The 24,666-nt window shown below is 42.9% G+C and overlaps 1 protein-coding gene across 1 annotated transcript; it reads right to left on the bottom strand.

Moving 5' to 3' along the window:
• Positions 1 to 22,603: 22,603 nt before the first annotated feature.
• LOC124408155 lies at positions 22,604 to 24,110 on the bottom strand. Its single transcript, XM_046884891.1, has 2 exons — positions 23,429 to 24,110; positions 22,604 to 23,394 (listed from the first exon to the last, which is right to left on the bottom strand). The coding sequence occupies exons 1-2, from the start codon at positions 23,506 to 23,508 to the stop codon at positions 22,974 to 22,976; spliced, it is 501 nt and encodes a 166-aa protein (XP_046740847.1). The 5' UTR covers positions 23,509 to 24,110; the 3' UTR covers positions 22,604 to 22,973.
• Between the last annotated feature and the right edge of the window lie 556 nt (positions 24,111 to 24,666).

Below are 24,666 nucleotides of genomic sequence, written 5' to 3'. Positions count from 1 at the left end.
GGGACTGCGATTAATCGATTCCTCTCGCAAAATCACGTCGGAATAGTACCCTAAAGAATTAATTGCAGCACTTTTCAAAGTCGTCGAAATTTTCGCCAAAAATGCAAAGGGGTTAGCCTTGGATTTTTTTTGGCCGAAAAATCTTCTGTCTGGGAATCGATCCGTATGACGCTTTTTAGACTAATTCGACGCCCAGGAACTCAGAAAACACATGAAAAATAGCCTAGGACCAGCAGCAGAGAAATGACGATGAAAATCTGCAGTTTTTCGGCTGTAACTTTGCAGGTGTTGCTCGCAGCGTATCGGGACTGCGATTAATCGATTCCTCTCGCAAAATCACGTCGGAATAGTACCCTAAAGAATTAATTGCAGCACTTTTCAAAGTCGTCGAAATTTTCGCCAAAAATGCAAAGGGGTTAGCCTTGGATTTTTTTTGGCCGAAAAATCTTTTGTCTGGGAATCGATCCGTATGACGCTTTTTAGACTAATTCGACGCCCAGGAACTCAGAAAACACATGAAAAATAGCCTAGGACCAGCAGCAGAGAAATGACGATGAAAATCTGCAGTTTTTCGGCTGTAACTTTGCAGGTGTTGCTCGCAGCGTATCGGGACTGCGATTAATCGATTCCTCTCGCGAAATCACGTCGGAATAGTACCCTAAAGAATTAATTGCAGCACTTTTCAAAGTCGTCGAAATTTTCGCCAAAAATGCAAAGGGGTTAGCCTTGGATTTTTTTTGGCCGAAAAATCTTTTGTCTGGGAATCGATCCGTATGACGCTTTTTAGACTAATTCGACGCCCAGGAACTCAGAAAACACATGAAAAATAGCCTAGGACCAGCAGCAGAGAAATGACGATGAAAATCTGCAGTTTTTCGGCTGTAACTTTGCAGGTGTTGCTCGCAGCGTATCGGGACTGCGATTAATCGATTCCTCTCGCGAAATCACGTCGGAATAGTACCCTAAAGAATTAATTGCAGCACTTTTCAAAGTCGTCGAAATTTTCGCCAAAAATGCAAAGGGGTTAGCCTTGGATTTTTTTTGGCCGAAAAATCTTTTGTCTGGGAATCGATCCGTATGACGCTTTTTAGACTAATTCGACGCCCAGGAACTCAGAAAACACATGAAAAATAGCCTAGGACCAGCAGCAGAGAAATGACGATGAAAATCTGCAGTTTTTCGGCTGTAACTTTGCAGGTGTTGCTCGCAGCGTATCGGGACTGCGATTAATCGATTCCTCTCGCAAAATCACGTCGGAATAGTACCCTAAAGAATTAATTGCAGCACTTTTCAAAGTCGTCGAAATTTTCGCCAAAAATGCAAAGGGGTTAGCCTTGGATTTTTTTTGGCCGAAAAATATTTTGTCTGGGAATCGATCCGTATGACGCTTTTTAGACTAATTCGACGCCCAGGAAGTCAGAAAACACATGAAAAATAGCCTAGGACCAGCAGCAGAGAAATGACGATGAAAATCTGCAGTTTTTCGGCTGTAACTTTGCAGGTGTTGCTCGCAGCGTATCGGGACTGCGATTAATCGATTCCTCTCGCAAAATCACGTCGGAATAGTACCCTAAAGAATCAATTGCAGCACTTTTCAAAGTCGTCGAAATTTTCGCCAAAAATGCAAAGGGGTTAGCCTTGGATTTTTTTTGGCCGAAAAATCTTTTGTCTGGGAATCGATCCGTATGACGCTTTTTAGACTAATTCGACGCCCAGGAACTCAGAAAACACATGAAAAATAGCCTAGGACCAGCAGCAGAGAAATGACGATGAAAATCTGCAGTTTTTCGGCTGTAACTTTGCAGGTGTTGCTCGCAGCGTATCGGGACTGCGATTAATCGATTCCTCTCGCGAAATCACGTCGGAATAGTACCCTAAAGAATTAATTGCAGCACTTTTCAAAGTCGTCGAAATTTTCGCCAAAAATGCAAAGGGGTTAGCCTTGGATTTTTTTTGGCCGAAAAATCTTTTGTCTGGGAATCGATCCGTATGACGCTTTTTAGACTAATTCGACGCCCAGGAACTCAGAAAACACATGAAAAATAGCCTAGGACCAGCAGCAGAGAAATGACGATGAAAATCTGCAGTTTTTCGGCTGTAACTTTGCAGGTGTTGCTCGCAGCGTATCGGGACTGCGATTAATCGATTCCTCTCGCAAAATCACGTCGGAATAGTACCCTAAAGAATTAATTGCAGCACTTTTCAAAGTCGTCGAAATTTTCGCCAAAAATGCAAAGGGGTTAGCCTTGGATTTTTTTTGGCCGAAAAATCTTTTGTCTGGGAATCGATCCGTATGACGCTTTTTAGACTAATTCGACGCCCAGGAACTCAGAAAACACATGAAAAATAGCCTAGGACCAGCAGCAGAGAAATGACGATGAAAATCTGCAGTTTTTCGGCTGTAACTTTGCAGGTGTTGCTCGCAGCGTATCGGGACTGCGATTAATCGATTCCTCTCGCAAAATCACGTCGGAATAGTACCCTAAAGAATTAATTGCAGCACTTTTCAAAGTCGTCGAAATTTTCGCCAAAAATGCAAAGGGGTTAGCCTTGGATTTTTTTTTGACGAAAAATCTTTTGTCTGGGAATCGATCCGTATGACGCTTTTTAGACTAATTCGACGCCCAGGAACTCAGAAAACACATGAAAAATAGCCTAGGACCAGCAGCAGAGAAATGACGATGAAAATCTGCAGTTTTTCGGCTGTAACTTTGCAGGTGTTGCTCGCAGCGTATCGGGACTGCGATTAATCGATTCCTCTCGCGAAATCACGTCGGAATAGTACCCTAAAGAATTAATTGCAGCACTTTTCAAAGTCGTCGAAATTTTCGTCAAAAATGCAAAGGGGTTAGCCTTGGATTTTTTTTGGCCGAAAAATCTTTTGTCTGGGAATCGATCCGTATGACGCTTTTTAGACTAATTCGACGCCCAGGAACTCAGAAAACACATGAAAAATAGCCTAGGACCAGCAGCAGAGAAATGACGATGAAAATCTGCAGTTTTTCGGCTGTAACTTTGCAGGTGTTGCTCGCAGCGTATCGGGACTGCGATTAATCGATTCCTCTCGCGAAATCACGTCGGAATAGTACCCTAAAGAATTAATTGCAGCACTTTTCAAAGTCGTCGAAATTTTCGCCAAAAATGCAAAGGGGTTAGCCTTGGATTTTTTTTGGCCGAAAAATCTTTTGTCTGGGAATCGATCCGTATGACGCTTTTTAGACTAATTCGACGCCCAGGAACTCAGAAAACACATGAAAAATAGCCTAGGACCAGCAGCAGAGAAATGACGATGAAAATCTGCAGTTTTTCGGCTGTAACTTTGCAGGTGTTGCTCGCAGCGTATCGGGACTGCGATTAATCGATTCCTCTCGCGAAATCACGTCGGAATAGTACCCTAAAGAATTAATTGCAGCACTTTTCAAAGTCGTCGAAATTTTCGCCAAAAATGCAAAGGGGTTAGCCTTGGATTTTTTTTGGCCGAAAAATCTTTTGTCTGGGAATCGATCCGTATGACGCTTTTTAGACTAATTCGACGCCCAGGAACTCAGAAAACACATGAAAAATAGCCTAGGACCAGCAGCAGAGAAATGACGATGAAAATCTGCAGTTTTTCGGCTGTAACTTTGCAGGTGTTGCTCGCAGCGTATCGGGACTGCGATTAATCGATTCCTCTCGCAAAATCACGTCGGAATAGTACCCTAAAGAATTAATTGCAGCACTTTTCAAAGTCGTCGAAATTTTCGCCAAAAATGCAAAGGGGTTAGCCTTGGATTTTTTTTGGCCGAAAAATCTTTTGTCTGGGAATCGATCCGTATGACGCTTTTTAGACTAATTCGACGCCCAGGAACTCAGAAAACACATGAAAAATAGCCTAGGACCAGCAGCAGAGAAATGACGATGAAAATCTGCAGTTTTTCGGCTGTAACTTTGCAGGTGTTGCTCGCAGCGTATCGGGACTGCGATTAATCGATTCCTCTCGCAAAATCACGTCGGAATAGTACCCTAAAGAATTAATTGCAGCACTTTTCAAAGTCGTCGAAATTTTCGCCAAAAATGCAAAGGGGTTAGCCTTGGATTTTTTTTTGACGAAAAATCTTTTGTCTGGGAATCGATCCGTATGACGCTTTTTAGACTAATTCGACGCCCAGGAACTCAGAAAACACATGAAAAATAGCCTAGGACCAGCAGCAGAGAAATGACGATGAAAATCTGCAGTTTTTCGGCTGTAACTTTGCAGGTGTTGCTCGCAGCGTATCGGGACTGCGATTAATCGATTCCTCTCGCGAAATCACGTCGGAATAGTACCCTAAAGAATTAATTGCAGCACTTTTCAAAGTCGTCGAAATTTTCGTCAAAAATGCAAAGGGGTTAGCCTTGGATTTTTTTTGGCCGAAAAATCTTTTGTCTGGGAATCGATCCGTATGACGCTTTTTAGACTAATTCGACGCCCAGGAACTCAGAAAACACATGAAAAATAGCCTAGGACCAGCAGCAGAGAAATGACGATGAAAATCTGCAGTTTTTCGGCTGTAACTTTGCAGGTGTTGCTCGCAGCGTATCGGGACTGCGATTAATCGATTCCTCTCGCGAAATCACGTCGGAATAGTACCCTAAAGAATTAATTGCAGCACTTTTCAAAGTCGTCGAAATTTTCGCCAAAAATGCAAAGGGGTTAGCCTTGGATTTTTTTTGGCCGAAAAATCTTTTGTCTGGGAATCGATCCGTATGACGCTTTTTAGACTAATTCGACGCCCAGGAACTCAGAAAACACATGAAAAATAGCCTAGGACCAGCAGCAGAGAAATGACGATGAAAATCTGCAGTTTTTCGGCTGTAACTTTGCAGGTGTTGCTCGCAGCGTATCGGGACTGCGATTAATCGATTCCTCTCGCAAAATCACGTCGGAATAGTACCCTAAAGAATTAATTGCAGCACTTTTCAAAGTCGTCGAAATTTTCGCCAAAAATGCAAAGGGGTTAGCCTTGGATTTTTTTTGGCCGAAAAATCTTTTGTCTGGGAATCGATCCGTATGACGCTTTTTAGACTAATTCGACGCCCAGGAACTCAGAAAACACATGAAAAATAGCCTAGGACCAGCAGCAGAGAAATGACGATGAAAATCTGCAGTTTTTCGGCTGTAACTTTGCAGGTGTTGCTCGCAGCGTATCGGGACTGCGATTAATCGATTCCTCTCGCAAAATCACGTCGGAATAGTACCCTAAAGAATTAATTGCAGCACTTTTCAAAGTCGTCGAAATTTTCGCCAAAAATGCAAAGGGGTTAGCCTTGGATTTTTTTTGGCCGAAAAATCTTTTGTCTGGGAATCGATCCGTATGACGCTTTTTAGACTAATTCGACGCCCAGGAACTCAGAAAACACATGAAAAATAGCCTAGGACCAGCAGCAGAGAAATGACGATGAAAATCTGCAGTTTTTCGGCTGTAACTTTGCAGGTGTTGCTCGCAGCGTATCGGGACTGCGATTAATCGATTCCTCTCGCAAAATCACGTCGGAATAGTACCCTAAAGAATTAATTGCAGCACTTTTCAAAGTCGTCGAAATTTTCGCCAAAAATGCAAAGGGGTTAGCCTTGGATTTTTTTTGGCCGAAAAATCTTTTGTCTGGGAATCGATCCGTATGACGCTTTTTAGACTAATTCGACGCCCAGGAACTCAGAAAACACATGAAAAATAGCCTAGGACCAGCAGCAGAGAAATGACGATGAAAATCTGCAGTTTTTCGGCTGCAACTTTGCAGGTGTTGCTCGCAGCGTATCGGGACTGCGATTAATCGATTCCTCTCGCAAAATCACGTCGGAATAGTACCCTAAAGAATCAATTGCAGCACTTTTCAAAGTCGTCGAAATTTTCGCCAAAAATGCAAAGGGGTTAGCCTTGGATTTTTTTTGGCCGAAAAATCTTTTGTCTGGGAATCGATCCGTATGACGCTTTTTAGACTAATTCGACGCCCAGGAACTCAGAAAACACATGAAAAATAGCCTAGGACCAGCAGCAGAGAAATGACGATGAAAATCTGCAGTTTTTCGGCTGTAACTTTGCAGGTGTTGCTCGCAGCGTATCGGGACTGCGATTAATCGATTCCTCTCGCAAAATCACGTCGGAATAGTACCCTAAAGAATCAATTGCAGCACTTTTCAAAGTCGTCGAAATTTTCGCCAAAAATGCAAAGGGGTTAGCCTTGGATTTTTTTTGGCCGAAAAATCTTTTGTCTGGGAATCGATCCGTATGACGCTTTTTAGACTAATTCGACGCCCAGGAACTCAGAAAACACATGAAAAATAGCCTAGGACCAGCAGCAGAGAAATGACGATGAAAATCTGCAGTTTTTCGGCTGTAACTTTGCAGGTGTTGCTCGCAGCGTATCGGGACTGCGATTAATCGATTCCTCTCGCAAAATCACGTCGGAATAGTACCCTAAAGAATTAATTGCAGCACTTTTCAAAGTCGTCGAAATTTTCGCCAAAAATGCAAAGGGGTTAGCCTTGGATTTTTTTTGGCCGAAAAATCTTCTGTCTGGGAATCGATCCGTATGACGCTTTTTAGACTAATTCGACGCCCAGGAACTCAGAAAACACATGAAAAATAGCCTAGGACCAGCAGCAGAGAAATGACGATGAAAATCTGCAGTTTTTCGGCTGTAACTTTGCAGGTGTTGCTCGCAGCGTATCGGGACTGCGATTAATCGATTCCTCTCGCGAAATCACGTCGGAATAGTACCCTAAAGAGTAATTGCAGCACTTTTCAAAGTCGTCGAAATTTTCGCCAAAAATGCAAAGGGGTTAGCCTTGGATTTTTTTTGGCCGAAAAATCTTTTGTCTGGGAATCGATCCGTATGACGCTTTTTAGACTAATTCGACGCCCAGGAACTCAGAAAACACATGAAAAATAGCCTAGGACCAGCAGCAGAGAAATGACGATGAAAATCTGCAGTTTTTCGGCTGTAACTTTGCAGGTGTTGCTCGCAGCGTATCGGGACTGCGATTAATCGATTCCTCTCGCAAAATCACGTCGGAATAGTACCCTAAAGAATTAATTGCAGCACTTTTCAAAGTCGTCGAAATTTTCGCCAAAAATGCAAAGGGGTTAGCCTTGGATTTTTTTTGGCCGAAAAATATTTTGTCTGGGAATCGATCCGTATGACGCTTTTTAGACTAATTCGACGCCCAGGAAGTCAGAAAACACATGAAAAATAGCCTAGGACCAGCAGCAGAGAAATGACGATGAAAATCTGCAGTTTTTCGGCTGTAACTTTGCAGGTGTTGCTCGCAGCGTATCGGGACTGCGATTAATCGATTCCTCTCGCAAAATCACGTCGGAATAGTACCCTAAAGAATCAATTGCAGCACTTTTCAAAGTCGTCGAAATTTTCGCCAAAAATGCAAAGGGGTTAGCCTTGGATTTTTTTTGGCCGAAAAATCTTTTGTCTGGGAATCGATCCGTATGACGCTTTTTAGACTAATTCGACGCCCAGGAACTCAGAAAACACATGAAAAATAGCCTAGGACCAGCAGCAGAGAAATGACGATGAAAATCTGCAGTTTTTCGGCTGTAACTTTGCAGGTGTTGCTCGCAGCGTATCGGGACTGCGATTAATCGATTCCTCTCGCAAAATCACGTCGGAATAGTACCCTAAAGAATTAATTGCAGCACTTTTCAAAGTCGTCGAAATTTTCGCCAAAAATGCAAAGGGGTTAGCCTTGGATTTTTTTTGGCCGAAAAATCTTCTGTCTGGGAATCGATCCGTATGACGCTTTTTAGACTAATTCGACGCCCAGGAACTCAGAAAACACATGAAAAATAGCCTAGGACCAGCAGCAGAGAAATGACGATGAAAATCTGCAGTTTTTCGGCTGTAACTTTGCAGGTGTTGCTCGCAGCGTATCGGGACTGCGATTAATCGATTCCTCTCGCAAAATCACGTCGGAATAGTACCCTAAAGAATTAATTGCAGCACTTTTCAAAGTCGTCGAAATTTTCGCCAAAAATGCAAAGGGGTTAGCCTTGGATTTTTTTTGGCCGAAAAATCTTTTGTCTGGGAATCGATCCGTATGACGCTTTTTAGACTAATTCGACGCCCAGGAACTCAGAAAACACATGAAAAATAGCCTAGGACCAGCAGCAGAGAAATGACGATGAAAATCTGCAGTTTTTCGGCTGTAACTTTGCAGGTGTTGCTCGCAGCGTATCGGGACTGCGATTAATCGATTCCTCTCGCAAAATCACGTCGGAATAGTACCCTAAAGAATCAATTGCAGCACTTTTCAAAGTCGTCGAAATTTTCGCCAAAAATGCAAAGGGGTTAGCCTTGGATTTTTTTCGGCCGAAAAATCTTTTGTCTGGGAATCGATCCGTATGACGCTTTTTAGACTAATTCGACGCCCAGGAACTCAGAAAACACATGAAAAATAGCCTAGGACCAGCAGCAGAGAAATGACGATGAAAATCTGCAGTTTTTCGGCTGTAACTTTGCAGGTGTTGCTCGCAGCGTATCGGGACTGCGATTAATCGATTCCTCTCGCAAAATCACGTCGGAATAGTACCCTAAAGAATCAATTGCAGCACTTTTCAAAGTCGTCGAAATTTTCGCCAAAAATGCAAAGGGGTTAGCCTTGGATTTTTTTTGGCCGAAAAATCTTTTGTCTGGGAATCGATCCGTATGACGCTTTTTAGACTAATTCGACGCCCAGGAACTCAGAAAACACATGAAAAATAGCCTAGGACCAGCAGCAGAGGAATGACGATGAAAATCTGCAGTTTTTCGGCTGTAACTTTGCAGGTGTTGCTCGCAGCGTATCGGGACTGCGATTAATCGATTCCTCTCGCAAAATCACGTCGGAATAGTACCCTAAAGAATTAATTGCAGCACTTTTCAAAGTCGTCGAAATTTTCGCCAAAAATGCAAAGGGGTTAGCCTTGGATTTTTTTTGGCCGAAAAATCTTCTGTCTGGGAATCGATCCGTATGACGCTTTTTAGACTAATTCGACGCCCAGGAACTCAGAAAACACATGAAAAATAGCCTAGGACCAGCAGCAGAGAAATGACGATGAAAATCTGCAGTTTTTCGGCTGTAACTTTGCAGGTGTTGCTCGCAGCGTATCGGGACTGCGATTAATCGATTCCTCTCGCAAAATCACGTCGGAATAGTACCCTAAAGAATCAATTGCAGCACTTTTCAAAGTCGTCGAAATTTTCGCCAAAAATGCAAAGGGCTTAGCCTTGGATTTTTTTTGGCCGAAAAATCTTCTGTCTGGGAATCGATCCGTATGACGCTTTTTAGACTAATTCGACGCCCAGGAACTCAGAAAACACATGAAAAATAGCCTAGGACCAGCAGCAGAGAAATGACGATGAAAATCTGCAGTTTTTCGGCTGTAACTTTGCAGGTGTTGCTCGCAGCGTATCGGGACTGCGATTAATCGATTCCTCTCGCAAAATCACGTCGGAATAGTACCCTAAAGAATTAATTGCAGCACTTTTCAAAGTCGTCGAAATTTTCGCCAAAAATGCAAAGGGGTTAGCCTTGGATTTTTTTTGGCCGAAAAATCTTCTGTCTGGGAATCGATCCGTATGACGCTTTTTAGACTAATTCGACGCCCAGGAACTCAGAAAACACATGAAAAATAGCCTAGGACCAGCAGCAGAGAAATGACGATGAAAATCTGCAGTTTTTCGGCTGTAACTTTGCAGGTGTTGCTCGCAGCGTATCGGGACTGCGATTAATCGATTCCTCTCGCAAAATCACGTCGGAATAGTACCCTAAAGAATTAATTGCAGCACTTTTCAAAGTCGTCGAAATTTTCGCCAAAAATGCAAAGGGGTTAGCCTTGGATTTTTTTTGGCCGAAAAATCTTTTGTCTGGGAATCGATCCGTATGACGCTTTTTAGACTAATTCGACGCCCAGGAACTCAGAAAACACATGAAAAATAGCCTAGGACCAGCAGCAGAGAAATGACGATGAAAATCTGCAGTTTTTCGGCTGTAACTTTGCAGGTGTTGCTCGCAGCGTACCGGGACTGCGATTAATCGATTCCTCTCGCAAAATCACGTCGGAATAGTACCCTAAAGAATTAATTGCAGCACTTTTCAAAGTCGTCGAAATTTTCGCCAAAAATGCAAAGGGGTTAGCCTTGGATTTTTTTTGGCCGAAAAATCTTTTGTCTGGGAATCGATCCGTATGACGCTTTTTAGACTAATTCGACGCCCAGGAACTCAGAAAACACATGAAAAATAGCCTAGGACCAGCAGCAGAGAAATGACGATGAAAATCTGCAGTTTTTCGGCTGTAACTTTGCAGGTGTTGCTCGCAGCGTATCGGGACTGCGATTAATCGATTCCTCTCGCAAAATCACGTCGGAATAGTACCCTAGAGAATTAATTGCAGCACTTTTCAAAGTCGTCGAAATTTTCGCCAAAAATGCAAAGGGGTTAGCCTTGGATTTTTTTTGGCCGAAAAATCTTCTGTCTGGGAATCGATCCGTATGACGCTTTTTAGACTAATTCGACGCCCAGGAACTCAGAAAACACATGAAAAATAGCCTAGGACCAGCAGCAGAGAAATGACGATGAAAATCTGCAGTTTTTCGGCTGTAACTTTGCAGGTGTTGCTCGCAGCGTATCGGGACTGCGATTAATCGATTCCTCTCGCAAAATCACGTCGGAATAGTACCCTAAAGAATTAATTGCAGCACTTTTCAAAGTCGTCGAAATTTTCGCCAAAAATGCAAAGGGGTTAGCCTTGGATTTTTTTTGGCCGAAAAATCTTCTGTCTGGGAATCGATCCGTATGACGCTTTTTAGACTAATTCGACGCCCAGGAACTCAGAAAACACATGAAAAATAGCCTAGGACCAGCAGCAGAGAAATGACGATGAAAATCTGCAGTTTTTCGGCTGTAACTTTGCAGGTGTTGCTCGCAGCGTATCGGGACTGCGATTAATCGATTCCTCTCGCAAAATCACGTCGGAATAGTACCCTAAAGAATTAATTGCAGCACTTTTCAAAGTCGTCGAAATTTTCGCCAAAAATGCAAAGGGGTTAGCCTTGGATTTTTTTTGGCCGAAAAATCTTTTGTCTGGGAATCGATCCGTATGACGCTTTTTAGACTAATTCGACGCCCAGGAACTCAGAAAACACATGAAAAATAGCCTAGGACCAGCAGCAGAGAAATGACGATGAAAATCTGCAGTTTTTCGGCTGTAACTTTGCAGGTGTTGCTCGCAGCGTACCGGGACTGCGATTAATCGATTCCTCTCGCAAAATCACGTCGGAATAGTACCCTAAAGAATTAATTGCAGCACTTTTCAAAGTCGTCGAAATTTTCGCCAAAAATGCAAAGGGGTTAGCCTTGGATTTTTTTTGGCCGAAAAATCTTTTGTCTGGGAATCGATCCGTATGACGCTTTTTAGACTAATTCGACGCCCAGGAAGTCAGAAAACACATGAAAAATAGCCTAGGACCAGCAGCAGAGAAATGACGATGAAAATCTGCAGTTTTTCGGCTGTAACTTTGCAGGTGTTGCTCGCAGCGTATCAGGACTGCGATTAATCGATTCCTCTCGCAAAATCACGTCGGAATAGTACCCTAAAGAATCAATTGCAGCACTTTTCAAAGTCGTCGAAATTTTCGCCAAAAATGCAAAGGGGTTAGCCTTGGATTTTTTTCGGCCGAAAAATCTTTTGTCTGGGAATCGATCCGTATGACGCTTTTTAGACTAATTCGACGCCCAGGAACTCAGAAAACACATGAAAAATAGCCTAGGACCAGCAGCAGAGAAATGACGATGAAAATCTGCAGTTTTTCGGCTGTAACTTTGCAGGTGTTGCTCGCAGCGTATCGGGACTGCGATTAATCGATTCCTCTCGCGAAATCACGTCGGAATAGTACCCTAAAGAATTAATTGCAGCACTTTTCAAAGTCGTCGAAATTTTCGCCAAAAATGCAAAGGGGTTAGCCTTGGATTTTTTTTGGCCGAAAAATCTTTTGTCTGGGAATCGATCCGTATGACGCTTTTTAGACTAATTCGACGCCCAGGAACTCAGAAAACACATGAAAAATAGCCTAGGACCAGCAGCAGAGAAATGACGATGAAAATCTGCAGTATTTCGGCTGTAACTTTGCAGGTGTTGCTCGCAGCGTATCGGGACTGCGATTAATCGATTCCTCTCGCAAAATCACGTCGGAATAGTACCCTAAAGAATCAATTGCAGCACTTTTCAAAGTCGTCGAAATTTTCGCCAAAAATGCAAAGGGGTTAGCCTTGGATTTTTTTTGGCCGAAAATTCTTTTGTCTGGGAATCGATCCGTATGACGCTTTTTAGACTAATTCGACGCCCAGGAACTCAGAAAACACATGAAAAATAGCCTAGGACCAGCAGCAGAGAAATGACGATGAAAATCTGCAGTTTTTCGGCTGTAACTTTGCAGGTGTTGCTCGCAGCGTATCGGGACTGCGATTAATCGATTCCTCTCGCAAAATCACGTCGGAATAGTACCCTAAAGAATTAATTGCAGCACTTTTCAAAGTCGTCGAAATTTTCGCCAAAAATGCAAAGGGGTTAGCCTTGGATTTTTTTTGGCCGAAAAATCTTCTGTCTGGGAATCGATCCGTATGACGCTTTTTAGACTAATTCGACGCCCAGGAACTCAGAAAACACATGAAAAATAGCCTAGGACCAGCAGCAGAGAAATGACGATGAAAATCTGCAGTTTTTCGGCTGTAACTTTGCAGGTGTTGCTCGCAGCGTATCGGGACTGCGATTAATCGATTCCTCTCGCAAAATCACGTCGGAATAGTACCCTAAAGAATTAATTGCAGCACTTTTCAAAGTCGTCGAAATTTTCGCCAAAAATGCAAAGGGGTTAGCCTTGGATTTTTTTTGGCCGAAAAATATTTTGTCTGGGAATCGATCCGTATGACGCTTTTTAGACTAATTCGACGCCCAGGAAGTCAGAAAACACATGAAAAATAGCCTAGGACCAGCAGCAGAGAAATGACGATGAAAATCTGCAGTTTTTCGGCTGTAACTTTGCAGGTGTTGCTCGCAGCGTATCGGGACTGCGATTAATCGATTCCTCTCGCAAAATCACGTCGGAATAGTACCCTAAAGAATTAATTGCAGCACTTTTCAAAGTTGTCGAAATTTTCGCCAAAAATGCAAAGGGGTTAGCCTTTGATTTTTCTTGGCCGAAAAATCTTTCGTCTGCAAATTCATTCGTATGACGCTTTTTAGACTAATTCGACCCCCAGGAACTCAGAAAACACATGAAAAATAGCCTAGGACCAGCAGCGGAGAAATGACGATGAAAATCTGCAGTTTTTCGGCTGTAACTTTGCAGGTGTTGCTCGCAGCGTATCGGGACTGCGATTAATCGATTCCTCTCGCAAAATCACGTCGGAATAGTACCCTAAAGAATTAATTGCAGCACTTTTCAAAGTCGTCGAAATTTTCGCCAAAAATGCAAAGGGGTTAGCCTTGGATTTTTTTTGGCCGAAAAATCTTTTGTCTGGGAATCGATCCGTATGACGCTTTTTAGACTCATTCGACGCCCAGGAACTCAGAAAACACATGAAAAATAGCCTAGGACCAGCAGCAGAGAAATGACGATGAAAATCTGCAGTTTTTCGGCTGTAACTTTGCAGGTGTTGCTCGCAGCGTATCGGGACTGCGATTAATCGATTCCTCTCGCAAAATCACGTCGGAATAGTACCCTAAAGAATCAATTGCAGCACTTTTCAAAGTCGTCGAAATTTTCGCCAAAAATGCAAAGGGGTTAGCCTTGGATTTTTTTTGGCCGAAAAATCTTTTGTCTGGGAATCGATCCGTATGACGCTTTTTAGACTAATTCGACGCCCAGGAACTCAGAAAACACATGAAAAATAGCCTAGGACCAGCAGCAGAGAAATGACGATGAAAATCTGCAGTTTTTCGGCTGTAACTTTGCAGGTGTTGCTCGCAGCGTATCGGGACTGCGATTAATCGATTCCTCTCGCAAAATCACGTCGGAATAGTACCCTAAAGAATCAATTGCAGCACTTTTCAAAGTCGTCGAAATTTTCGCCAAAAATGCAAAGGGGTTAGCCTTGGATTTTTTTTGGCCGAAAAATCTTTTGTCTGGGAATCGATCCGTATGACGCTTTTTAGACTAATTCGACGCCCAGGAACTCAGAAAACACATGAAAAATAGACTAGGACCAGCAGCAGAGAAATGACGATGAAAATCTGCAGTTTTTCGGCTGTAACTTTGCAGGTGTTGCTCGCAGCGTATCGGGACTGCGATTAATCGATTCCTCTCGCAAAATCACGTCGGAATAGTACCCTAAAGAATTAATTGCAGCACTTTTCAAAGTCGTCGAAATTTTCGCCAAAAATGCAAAGGGGTTAGCCTTGGATTTTTTTTGGCCGAAAAATCTTTTGTCTGGGAATCGATCCGTATGACGCTCTTTAGACTAATTCGACGCCCAGGAACTCAGAAAACACATGAAAAATAGCCTAGGACCAGCAGCAGAGAAATGACGATGAAAATCTGCAGTTTTTCGGCTGTAACTTTGCAGGTGTTGCTCGCAGCGTATCGGGACTGCGATTAATCGATTCCTCTCGCGAAATCACGTCGGAATAGTACCCTAAAGAATTATTTGCAGCACTTTTCAAAGTCGTCGAAATTTTCGCCAAAAATGCAAAGGGGTTAGCCTTGGATTTTTTTTGGCCGAAAAATCTTTTGTCTGGGAATCGATCCGTATGACGCTTTTTAGACTAATTCGACGCCCAGGAACTCAGAAAACACATGAAAAATAGCCTAGGACCAGCAGCAGAGAAATGACGATGAAAATCTGCAGTTTTTCGGCTGTAACTTTGCAGGTGTTGCTCGCAGCGTATCGGGACTGCGATTAATCGATTCCTCTCGCGAAATCACGTCGGAATAGTACCCTAAAGAATTAATTGCAGCACTTTTCAAAGTCGTCGAAATTTTCGCCAAAAATGCAAAGGGGTTAGCCTTGGATTTTTTTTGGCCGAAAAATCTTTTGTCTGGGAATCGATCCGTATGACGCTTTTTAGACTAATTCGACGCCCAGGAACTCAGAAAACACATGAAAAATAGCCTAGGACCAGCAGCAGAGAAATGACGATGAAAATCTGCAGTTTTTCGGCTGTAACTTTGCAGGTGTTGCTCGCAGCGTATCGGGACTGCGATTAATCGATTCCTCTCGCGAAATCACGTCGGAATAGTACCCTAAAGAATTAATTGCAGCACTTTTCAAAGTCGTCGAAATTTTCGCCAAAAATGCAAAGGGGTTAGCCTTGGATTTTTTTTGGCCGAAAAATCTTTTGTCTGGGAATCGATCCGTATGACGCTTTTTAGACTAATTCGACGCCCAGGAACTCAGAAAACACATGAAAAATAGCCTAGGACCAGCAGCAGAGAAATGACGATGAAAATCTGCAGTTTTTCGGCTGTAACTTTGCAGGTGTTGCTCGCAGCGTATCGGGACTGCGATTAATCGATTCCTCTCGCGAAATCACGTCGGAATAGTACCCTAAAGAATTAATTGCAGCACTTTTCAAAGTCGTCGAAATTTTCGCCAAAAATGCAAAGGGGTTAGCCTTGGATTTTTTTTGGCCGAAAAATCTTTTGTCTGGGAATCGATCCGTATGACGCTTTTTAGACTAATTCGACGCCCAGGAACTCAGAAAACACATGAAAAATAGCCTAGGACCAGCAGCAGAGAAATGACGATGAAAATCTGCAGTTTTTCGGCTGTAACTTTGCAGGTGTTGCTCGCAGCGTATCGGGACTGCGATTAATCGATTCCTCTCGCAAAATCACGTCGGAATAGTACCCTAAAGAATCAATTGCAGCACTTTTCAAAGTCGTCGAAATTTTCGCCAAAAATGCAAAGGGGTTAGCCTTGGATTTTTTTTGGCCGAAAAATCTTTTGTCTGGGAATCGATCCGTATGACGCTTTTTAGACTAATTCGACGCCCAGGAACTCAGAAAACACATGAAAAATAGCCTAGGACCAGCAGCAGAGAAATGACGATGAAAATCTGCAGTTTTTCGGCTGTAACTTTGCAGGTGTTGCTCGCAGCGTATCGGGACTGCGATTAATCGATTCCTCTCGCAAAATCACGTCGGAATAGTACCCTAAAGAATTAATTGCAGCACTTTTCAAAGTCGTCGAAATTTTCGCCAAAAATGCAAAGGGGTTAGCCTTGGATTTTTTTTGGCCGAAAAATCTTCTGTCTGGGAATCGATCCGTATGACGCTTTTTAGACTAATTCGACGCCCAGGAACTCAGAAAACACATGAAAAATAGCCTAGGACCAGCAGCAGAGAAATGACGATGAAAATCTGCAGTTTTTCGGCTGTAACTTTGCAGGTGTTGCTCGCAGCGTATCGGGACTGCGATTAATCGATTCCTCTCGCAAAATCACGTCGGAATAGTACCCTAAAGAATTAATTGCAGCACTTTTCAAAGTCGTCGAAATTTTCGCCAAAAATGCAAAGGGGTTAGCCTTGGATTTTTTTTGGCCGAAAAATCTTTTGTCTGGGAATCGATCCGTATGACGCTTTTTAGACTAATTCGACGCCCAGGAACTCAGAAAACACATGAAAAATAGCCTAGGACCAGCAGCAGAGAAATGACGATGAAAATCTGCAGTTTTTCGGCTGTAACTTTGCAGGTGTTGCTCGCAGCGTATCGGGACTGCGATTAATCGATTCCTCTCGCAAAATCACGTCGGAATAGTACCCTAAAGAATCAATTGCAGCACTTTTCAAAGTCGTCGAAATTTTCGCCAAAAATGCAAAGGGGTTAGCCTTGGATTTTTTTTGGCCGAAAAATCTTTTGTCTGGGAATCGATCCGTATGACGCTTTTTAGACTAATTCGACGCCCAGGAACTCAGAAAACACATGAAAAATAGCCTAGGACCAGCAGCAGAGAAATGACGATGAAAATCTGCAGTTTTTCGGCTGTAACTTTGCAGGTGTTGCTCGCAGCGTATCGGGACTGCGATTAATCGATTCCTCTCGCAAAATCACGTCGGAATAGTACCCTAAAGAATTAATTGCAGCACTTTTCAAAGTCGTCGAAATTTTCGCCAAAAATGCAAAGGGGTTAGCCTTGGATTTTTTTTGGCCGAAAAATCTTTTGTCTGGGAATCGATCCGTATGACGCTTTTTAGACTAATTCGACGCCCAGGAAGTCAGAAAACACATGAAAAATAGCCTAGGACCAGCAGCAGAGAAATGACGATGAAAATCTGCAGTTTTTCGGCTGTAACTTTGCAGGTGTTGCTCGCAGCGTATCGGGACTGCGATTAATCGATTCCTCTCGCAAAATCACGTCGGAATAGTACCCTAAAGAATTAATTGCAGCACTTTTCAAAGTCGTCGAAATTTTCGCCAAAAATGCAAAGGGGTTAGCCTTGGATTTTTTTTGGCCGAAAAATCTTTTGTCTGGGAATCGATCCGTATGACGCTTTTTAGACTCATTCGACGCCCAGGAACTCAGAAAACACATGAAAAATAGCCTAGGACCAGCAGCAGAGAAATGACGATGAAAATCTGCAGTTTTTCGGCTGTAACTTTGCAGGTGTTGCTCGCAGCGTATCGGGACTGCGATTAATCGATTCCTCTCGCAAAATCACGTCGGAATAGTACCCTAAAGAATCAATTGCAGCACTTTTCAAAGTCGTCGAAATTTTCGCCAAAAATGCAAAGGGGTTAGCCTTGGATTTTTTTTGGCCGAAAAATCTTTTGTCTGGGAATCGATCCGTATGACGCTTTTTAGACTAATTCGACGCCCAGGAACTCAGAAAACACATGAAAAATAGCCTAGGACCAGCAGCGGAGAAATGACGATGAAAATCTGCAGTTTTTTGGCTGTAACTTTGCAGGTGTTGCTCGCAGCGTTTCGGGACTGCGATTAATCGATTCCTCTCGCAAAATCACGTCGGAATAGTACCCTAAAGAATTAATTGCAGCACTTTTCAAAGTTGTCGAAATTTTCGCCAAAAATGCAAAGGGGTTAGCCTTTGATTTTTCTTGGCCGAAAAATCTTTCGTCTGCAAATTCATTCGTATGACGCTTTTTAGACTAATTCGACCCCCAGGAACTCAGAAAACACATGAAAAATAGCCTAGGACCAGCAGCGGAGAAATGACGATGAAAATCTGCAGTTTTTCGGCTGTAACTTTGCAGGTGTTGCTCGCAGCGTATCGGGACTGCGATCAATCGATTCCTCTCGCAAAATCACGTCGGAATAGTACCCCAAACAATTAATTGCAGCACTTTTCAAAGTCGTCGAAATTTTCGCCAAAAATGCAAAGGGGTAAGCCTTACCTTCTTGTTCATCTTCGGAGTCGAAAATTTCTCTTTCTGGAATCGATTCGGATGACCATTTCTAGAGTCACTTAACCCCCAAGAACTCAGAAAACACATTAAAAAGAGCGTGGGATGAACGTCACAGAAACTACGACGAAAAGACCAGCAGCAGAAAAATGGAGAAAATTCGTCGTCCGTTTTTTGGCTGTAACATTTGATCCGTTGCTCGTAGCGCATTCGGGCTTTGCTCAAATGATTGGTCGTGCAAAATGACTCTGGAATATTGCCCTTACGAATCAAGTGTAGCACTCTCTAAAGTTATTGAAATTCTTACCAAAAATCACAAGAGGCCAGCTCTACCTTATTTTGACCGAAAAATCTGTTCCGGAATCGATTCATACGACCCTAGTTCGGCTTATCGGACACCCAGGAACGCTAAAAAGTCATCAAAAGGTGCAGTGGACCAACAGCACAGCAGTTACGGAGGAAATCTTCTGTCCTTCCTCTTTTACTTCTTATCCGTCGCTCGCAACGTATCTGAACTGCGCGCAATCGATTTCTCGGGAAAATTACGTTGATATAGGACATGAAGGAGTTTCCTCCGATTCTCAATGTCCAGTCAAAATACAAAAGAAGTTAGCCTTACTTAATCCTCGGGCGAAGACTCTTCTGTTTTCGAATCGATTTTCTTGATTCACCTTAGACTCATTCGACACTAAGAAACGCAGAAAAGTCATCAACAGAAACGTAGGACCAACAGCGGAGGAGTCACGCCGAACTTTTCTCCATATTTATCCCGTAAGTCTTCATTTACTGCTCACAGCGCATTCGCATGCTTGCGATCGATTTTTCTCGCATATTTATGTCGATAGAACGCATCGAAGAATTATTTTCTTTCACTGCGATAATGATTCACGTTGACATGGTGTATCAAAGAATTATTTATACGATTTTTTCGAAATGTCCGAGTTAAGAATGAACTAATTCGAACCCCCCGCTTTAATGCGAATCTCATAACTAAACATGTCGAATTTTAAACTGCACACAAACGACACTTCCTATACTAACAAGATCGTCGGAACAAGTATAGTTGAGGAAACAGAAAGGAAATATCTGGATATTTATTTATATATATATTTAATACATTATAGGTTTTCCACAATAGTACCAATACAATGCCATACACATCGTATCCTACAGAGGTGGGTACAATAATAACTACCACACATAAAATTTTTCACGTTAGCTTTAAGTGATGTATATTACACTTTATTTTTGTGGTATAATGTTTAGATGTTCTTTGTTACGTCTAACCAATTTCTTGCAATTTATTTTGTGTTTCAGTTTTGTATAATCCATGAACTAGTTCAACTACAATACTTCAATACCCTAACACTTGTACTAGAATGAGGGCATATAGAATAAACTGAAACTCCACATCTGTAGCTATTACTTTTTGATTTTGCTACCCTTTCTCTTGCAAATGCTGATACAGATTTCATGTACTTCGACCGTATTTTTTGATGCGTTGCTCCTAGCGACTTTGAGCAGCGGCCAACCGACTCCTCTCGCAAATTCACGACCATACAGTGCATGAAAGAAATAATTCAAAATAATGTTGTGCGATTTCGAGAGCCTAAAATTTATTATTTCAAAATCAGTATGCTAGGCCTCATTTTCAGTCATCGGGCTCTTAAGAATGCAAATTAGACATGAAGAACACCGTGGGGTTAACAACTGAGGGGAAATGCAATCAAAATATGAAAGAATTTTCGGTTTTTTACTGTCACTCTAAATTCACCGTTCGCAGCGAATTTGCACTCTGCCAACTTGATTTTCACTTGGAAAATGACAAATTATAGAGTCACTTTCACGCTCGCGTGGCACGCAATCGAGCAATCATCAACTCCTCAAAAATCAACCGACTATTTGTCGGTCACCTAATCAAGACGAAAATCGAAGACAGTCTAATCATTTTTTTAACAAAAAATCGTAACAGTTCTAAAATTTAAGTATTTTTTTACCTGAAAATGCAAAAAAATTCAAGACTTGCATGGAACATAAAAAAAATTACACAGAAAGGAAAAAACAAAAAATGAGACTATACTAGTTTCTGTAACTGAAAGGGTTAACCAGTAAAATAAACGTTAGCCTTCTGACAAGTATGGCAGTTGCGTGCTAGAACTTCTCAAATTTGGCTCGTTCCAGACAACAACTTTCGTTTCTGACGCAACGGACTATTTCGTTGAGTCAAATAAAATACCAGCATTATCCGACGCTTCAAATCAAATATCCTCAACTATTTACGTCTTGCGTCATTTGTACCGTTGATTTCATGCTCTACGTCGATCTGCTAAAATTTCTATCGTAGAATACACCTACGAGAGTATTTAATCAATGCAGTAGGCCGCCTAAAGCTGCACATCCCACAGATCACACCGCGGTAACTTCCTCCAATTGCGAGTTCTTCGACTTTTGCCAGTGTGGCGCTACTGTTCGGTGCAGGAGGTGGTGCCACCCGTAGAACTATCCTCGTAACTATTTTATCCGCAAGTTCTCGAGCGGGAGACAATTCGAATTTATTACTTTTTTCTAAGTCATTTTACCCGTCAGTACGAATTTACCTCCAGTAAATTCACGTCGCCTTAATTGCTCGCGTTTCGGATAAAAGTGGAACCTGAATTTTTATGGTGTATTCGGATTTTCCTAACTCACATCCGTAAATAGTGATGTGCATTTTTCGGTAGCAAATTTACACGAGATTTTCTACCACGATATGCTATCGATAATGCTGGCTCAGTCTATCATTCAATCAATTCAAAGCCAATCAGTTATTACGGCCATCACTCTCTCTCTCTGATTCGCGAAAAGTTCACAAAGAGGAAAACCATCCGTAACAGCAAATCATCATGTTTGGACAGTTCTTATGCCTACAAATATTGGGTTTCGTGTCAGCTTCTATTCGTACTTACGTAACCTTATTCTACAGTTGATGAGAAATTTGACGAAAGTAGAGATGCTGCAATATTTTCTAACTCCCATACAACACATTACTCGCGCTATCGATTGTGGCTCATAGGTAGTTCTCACCTAGTCTTAGTATATTTTCATCGTTCCTCAATTCACCAAGAACCACCTGGACATAAGGATAACATATAGCTCAATAAACACTTGTGGAGTTTTTAAAAATTATTTCATAAAAAAGAAAAGTCTTCGCTGCTAAAGGAATCCTTCAAGATATCAAAAAGTTACGTTACGTTACAGCAACTCCGTGTAAGTATAGTGCGATTATCGATTGGTACGACACATCGTATTACGTATAACATGTTCAGTATAAAAATCATATCAATTACTCGCGTACAATTACAATCTTACTGGTTTATAAACTATATTCAAATGAGAGTAAATCTCTAAGCAAAGATCTACAAAGTAATAATTATTACATCTTTTGTCGATCTAAAACTATGTATTTGAAACTACTACAGTGTCTGTTCAAAATTTGAAATTCAGACATTACACGATATATAATCAAACGCTGGATGAATATGTAGGAAAATCTTGAATTTAGCCAAGGATACAAGTATGTTCGTAAGGTGGGTAAAAAAAATTTCTAACATATCCGCGTAGATCAGCTCGTCGCGTCGTCTGCAGTCCTAACCGAGGCTTCCAGGTGCAGGTGGAACTTAAGATCCTGCTTCTTTCCGCTGAAATAACAAGTTGTAATATCGTAAAATGTTCACAACACAATTGTCATTTATACATTCATTTTGCGGTCGAATTATGGTCACTTCGCACAGGAACTTACAAAGTTCAAGGAATTCTGTATAAGGCCGTCGTTCTTCTAATTCCAGGTTACGCAGGGCGTTTTGAAGAAGTCTCGTACCTTTCGAAGCTCACACGTCGACATCTCATCCCGTCCGAAAACCGGAACCGGAACCGAGCGACAGAAGCAAACCCGCTCGGGTTGCTTAAGCTGGGCCTAAGAACCGGAACCGAGAAGGAATCGACTCTGTGTGTGCAATAGAAATTTAACACTCCAAGACCTGAGAGAAATGAGAGTTTCGTCCCATCCAGCTTCTCGATACTCCCCGATGTATCCAATTTTCTGGAACACAAATTGAACAATCTCTTCAAGTATACAACATTTTTTTTATGCAAACACAATTTTTAATAGAGACTAGATGGTCACCTTTTTCACGGGTTCCGTATCGTATGTTTAGGGAAAAATTTAAGTGTAAAAAAAAAAAGGTACTGAATAAAGAATATGATAAACAATTGGGATGAAGAGATTATTGACCCAGTATTCCTTCAAAGCTAATTAACTGGCACGCGCCATATCGGCGATCTACTACGATAAAACGAGTTCGGTCAATGACGAATCCACGGTAGGTTTCTGAACTAGGTATGACGAAACGGTTCCAGGAGTGGTTCTAAAATCGTTTCCCGAGCGCATAGAAGTCAAAATTCTGGACCGAGCAAAGCAGAAGTCGGATTATTCCGAGAATCACAGAAATAATTGAAGAAGAAGAAGAAGAAGAAGAGGAAGAAGTGTCTGGACTGCAGTATATTGGAAACGAAATACCGCAGAGCGTTTGATTTTGGCATTAGGTAATATAGAGAATCGAACGCGTCAATCCATGTTCCGAGCTTTCATTAAATTTTCAATGTACGAGCCCTGGAGGTCCGGTGATGCCGGGAGATCTGTAGCTCCCGACAGGTTAGTCGTAAGTGCAGGTAATACAGGCTCGATAACGAATATCGAAATAAGTGAAAATAGGAGATAAGCGAAGCAACGGCGAGAAACGCGGCGGCGGCGACGGCGGCGGCGGTTGGTTGGCATGACTAGCGGCCAAAGAGGCTCCGTCGGCAAGGTTATAAGGGCGGACAAGGACGTGGCTAAAACTTCATCCCTAACCGGGGGACAGGGAGAGAAAGAGAGAGACAGAGAGTGAGTAGGACGGCGCTGCACAGAGAGGAGCGAAGTTGGATCCGTAGGAAGCCAACGGAACCTCAACGCCGAGCAAGGCTGGGCTGGGTTCGTCGTAGCGCAGGCAGAGGCAGAAGCAGAGGCAGAGGCAGAGGCAGAGGCAGAGGCAGAAGAGACGACCGCTTGAAATCCCTCCTTCCCGCCTTTCCTGCCTGCTCGGTGCTGGGCCGTCCGCCATGCCACTACGCGAGGCGGGCGAACGTACAGGCTAGGCCGGCGCGGTCCTGTAGCCCATTTGGCATTTCCCCAGCTATAGCGGCGGTCCTGTAGCCCATCGTTGTTATCGTCCCGCAGCTGCATAAAGTCGGCTCCCCTCTCGTCGGGCGCACCCCGTCACGCCGCGCCCCGCCGCGGCGGTCCACAAATCTAACGGCGACGGTGGCGCGGCCAGCAGGGACGCCACGAACTCGCGCCCCCCTCTTCGCCAGCCAACCTAACCTCTGCCCGTCTCTCTGTACGTACGGCGTCCTTGTCGTCCTATCGATTCTCCGCCTTGCCCCGCTTCGTCCCCTGGTAACCTTGGTAGAGAATAACCCGCCGTTCAATTCAAGGAATTATGACGGCCCCAGCTCTCTTTCCCACTCTCTTGCCTCCACTTCGTCAGGGTCGTGGAGATATTTACGCGCGCGCGCGCGCGCCCGAGAGAGAGAGAGAGAGAGAGAGAAAAAGAGAAAGAGTGTGTGTGTGTGAGAGGAGTAAAAAGAGAGGAAGAGAGAGAGGCTAGACCTCGGTTCCAACCGGGGAACGCGGTCTTCTTCGACGGACGCCGTCGTGTTCTCCAAAATTTTTCCTCCTGTCCCTCCCGCCTTCACCCCTCGCCCATCCACCTCCCCCACCATCGGCCGACGGACCGAGAGGTTCTTTCCAAAAATTTCCGTCCTCCACGACGCGCACGTTATTCTAGCTGGTACCGGAATACAACCGTGCAGCCAACGCGCCAGCCAACGCTGCGTGTTTTTTCTCCTTATCGATTACTCGTATTTAACTTGGTACGCCCATGCGTCTATACAGAAAAATAACTGCACCTACATGTGTATACACATCCACGCAATATGGCTAAGTAAGAGAAGAACGCAGAGAGGAAAAAGATTGTGATAAAAAACAAAAAAAAGCAACCAACAACTTCATTTCTCACGATGATCCGTCACAAACGGACGGCAAAACTACCCGCCTATATCAATTTTCCTGCGCAAGTCACCGAGGAGAGATCCTCTCTGTTATTTTTATCTCTTTCTAGACGGTAAACACGACGAAATTCTCCTTTCTTTCCAAAAGTGGAAGGGAACCAAAACAACAAGTTACGTAAAAGATAAAACGAAGAGAAAAAAAAAAAAAA

Source organism: Diprion similis, chromosome 7, assembly GCF_021155765.1.
Source record: "Diprion similis isolate iyDipSimi1 chromosome 7, iyDipSimi1.1, whole genome shotgun sequence".
NCBI lineage: Eukaryota > Metazoa > Arthropoda > Insecta > Hymenoptera > Diprionidae > Diprion > Diprion similis.
The sequence above is the reverse complement of the archived record's forward strand: the minus strand, read 5'-3'. Positions and strand labels throughout refer to the sequence as shown.